We start from the raw sequence: 546 nt of genomic DNA on the forward strand, positions 1-546 counted from the left end.
ATTTTTTTTTACTTAAAGCTGCAAACCTGATTTTTGATTATTTGGGTGTATTCATTTATATATATATCATCAATCAATATAGAAGTTATAGGCTGTATATTCAATCATGAAATACAGATTTTAGGCACTTCAGAAGAGCAAATGTTCAGTAGCTTCATCAGCTTTTAAAGGATTCTCTTTTTAACCAGCTGCTGTTATATAAGTGCCAACCTCCCTGAGTGGGTAGTGGGAGGACACAGAGTAAAACCTAGCTTCTCTATCTGGGAGGGAGTCCTGTTATAGGCATTCAGAAACCCTACGGCCACTTCAGGGACCCCTGGAGCCCCCTTCATTACCCATATACCCCCTAAAGAAACAAGAAACATCTAAGACTCCCTGTAACACCATCAGGAGTCTCTTTAAGTAGCAAGAACCCTTAAAAAAACACTGTGACCCCCTATGATCCCTCAGCAAGAAGAATACACTAGGAGAGCTGGTGTACATTGTGTATTTAATTAACGTGTCAAACTATATTCTGTTATAGACTCACAGAGCCCCCCCCCCCCC

At 40.5% G+C, this 546-nt stretch overlaps 1 protein-coding gene across 1 annotated transcript in view; it reads right to left on the minus strand.

Annotated features, from left to right (window-relative positions):
• The window catches only part of march11 (membrane-associated ring finger (C3HC4) 11), a 16,447-nt gene extending 16,115 nt beyond the window's left edge, over positions 1-332 (minus strand). The window contains exon 1 of the mRNA XM_035670327.1: positions 300-332. Within this exon, the coding sequence (XP_035526220.1) occupies positions 300-332 (33 nt within the window). The remainder of the gene's footprint in view (positions 1-299) is intronic.
• Between the last annotated feature and the right edge of the window lie 214 nt (positions 333-546).

This window comes from Morone saxatilis, unplaced genomic scaffold (assembly GCF_004916995.1).
Source record: "Morone saxatilis isolate NCDOM2014 unplaced genomic scaffold, NCSU_SB_2.0 Contig23, whole genome shotgun sequence".
Classification (NCBI taxonomy): Eukaryota; Metazoa; Chordata; class Actinopteri; family Moronidae; genus Morone; species Morone saxatilis.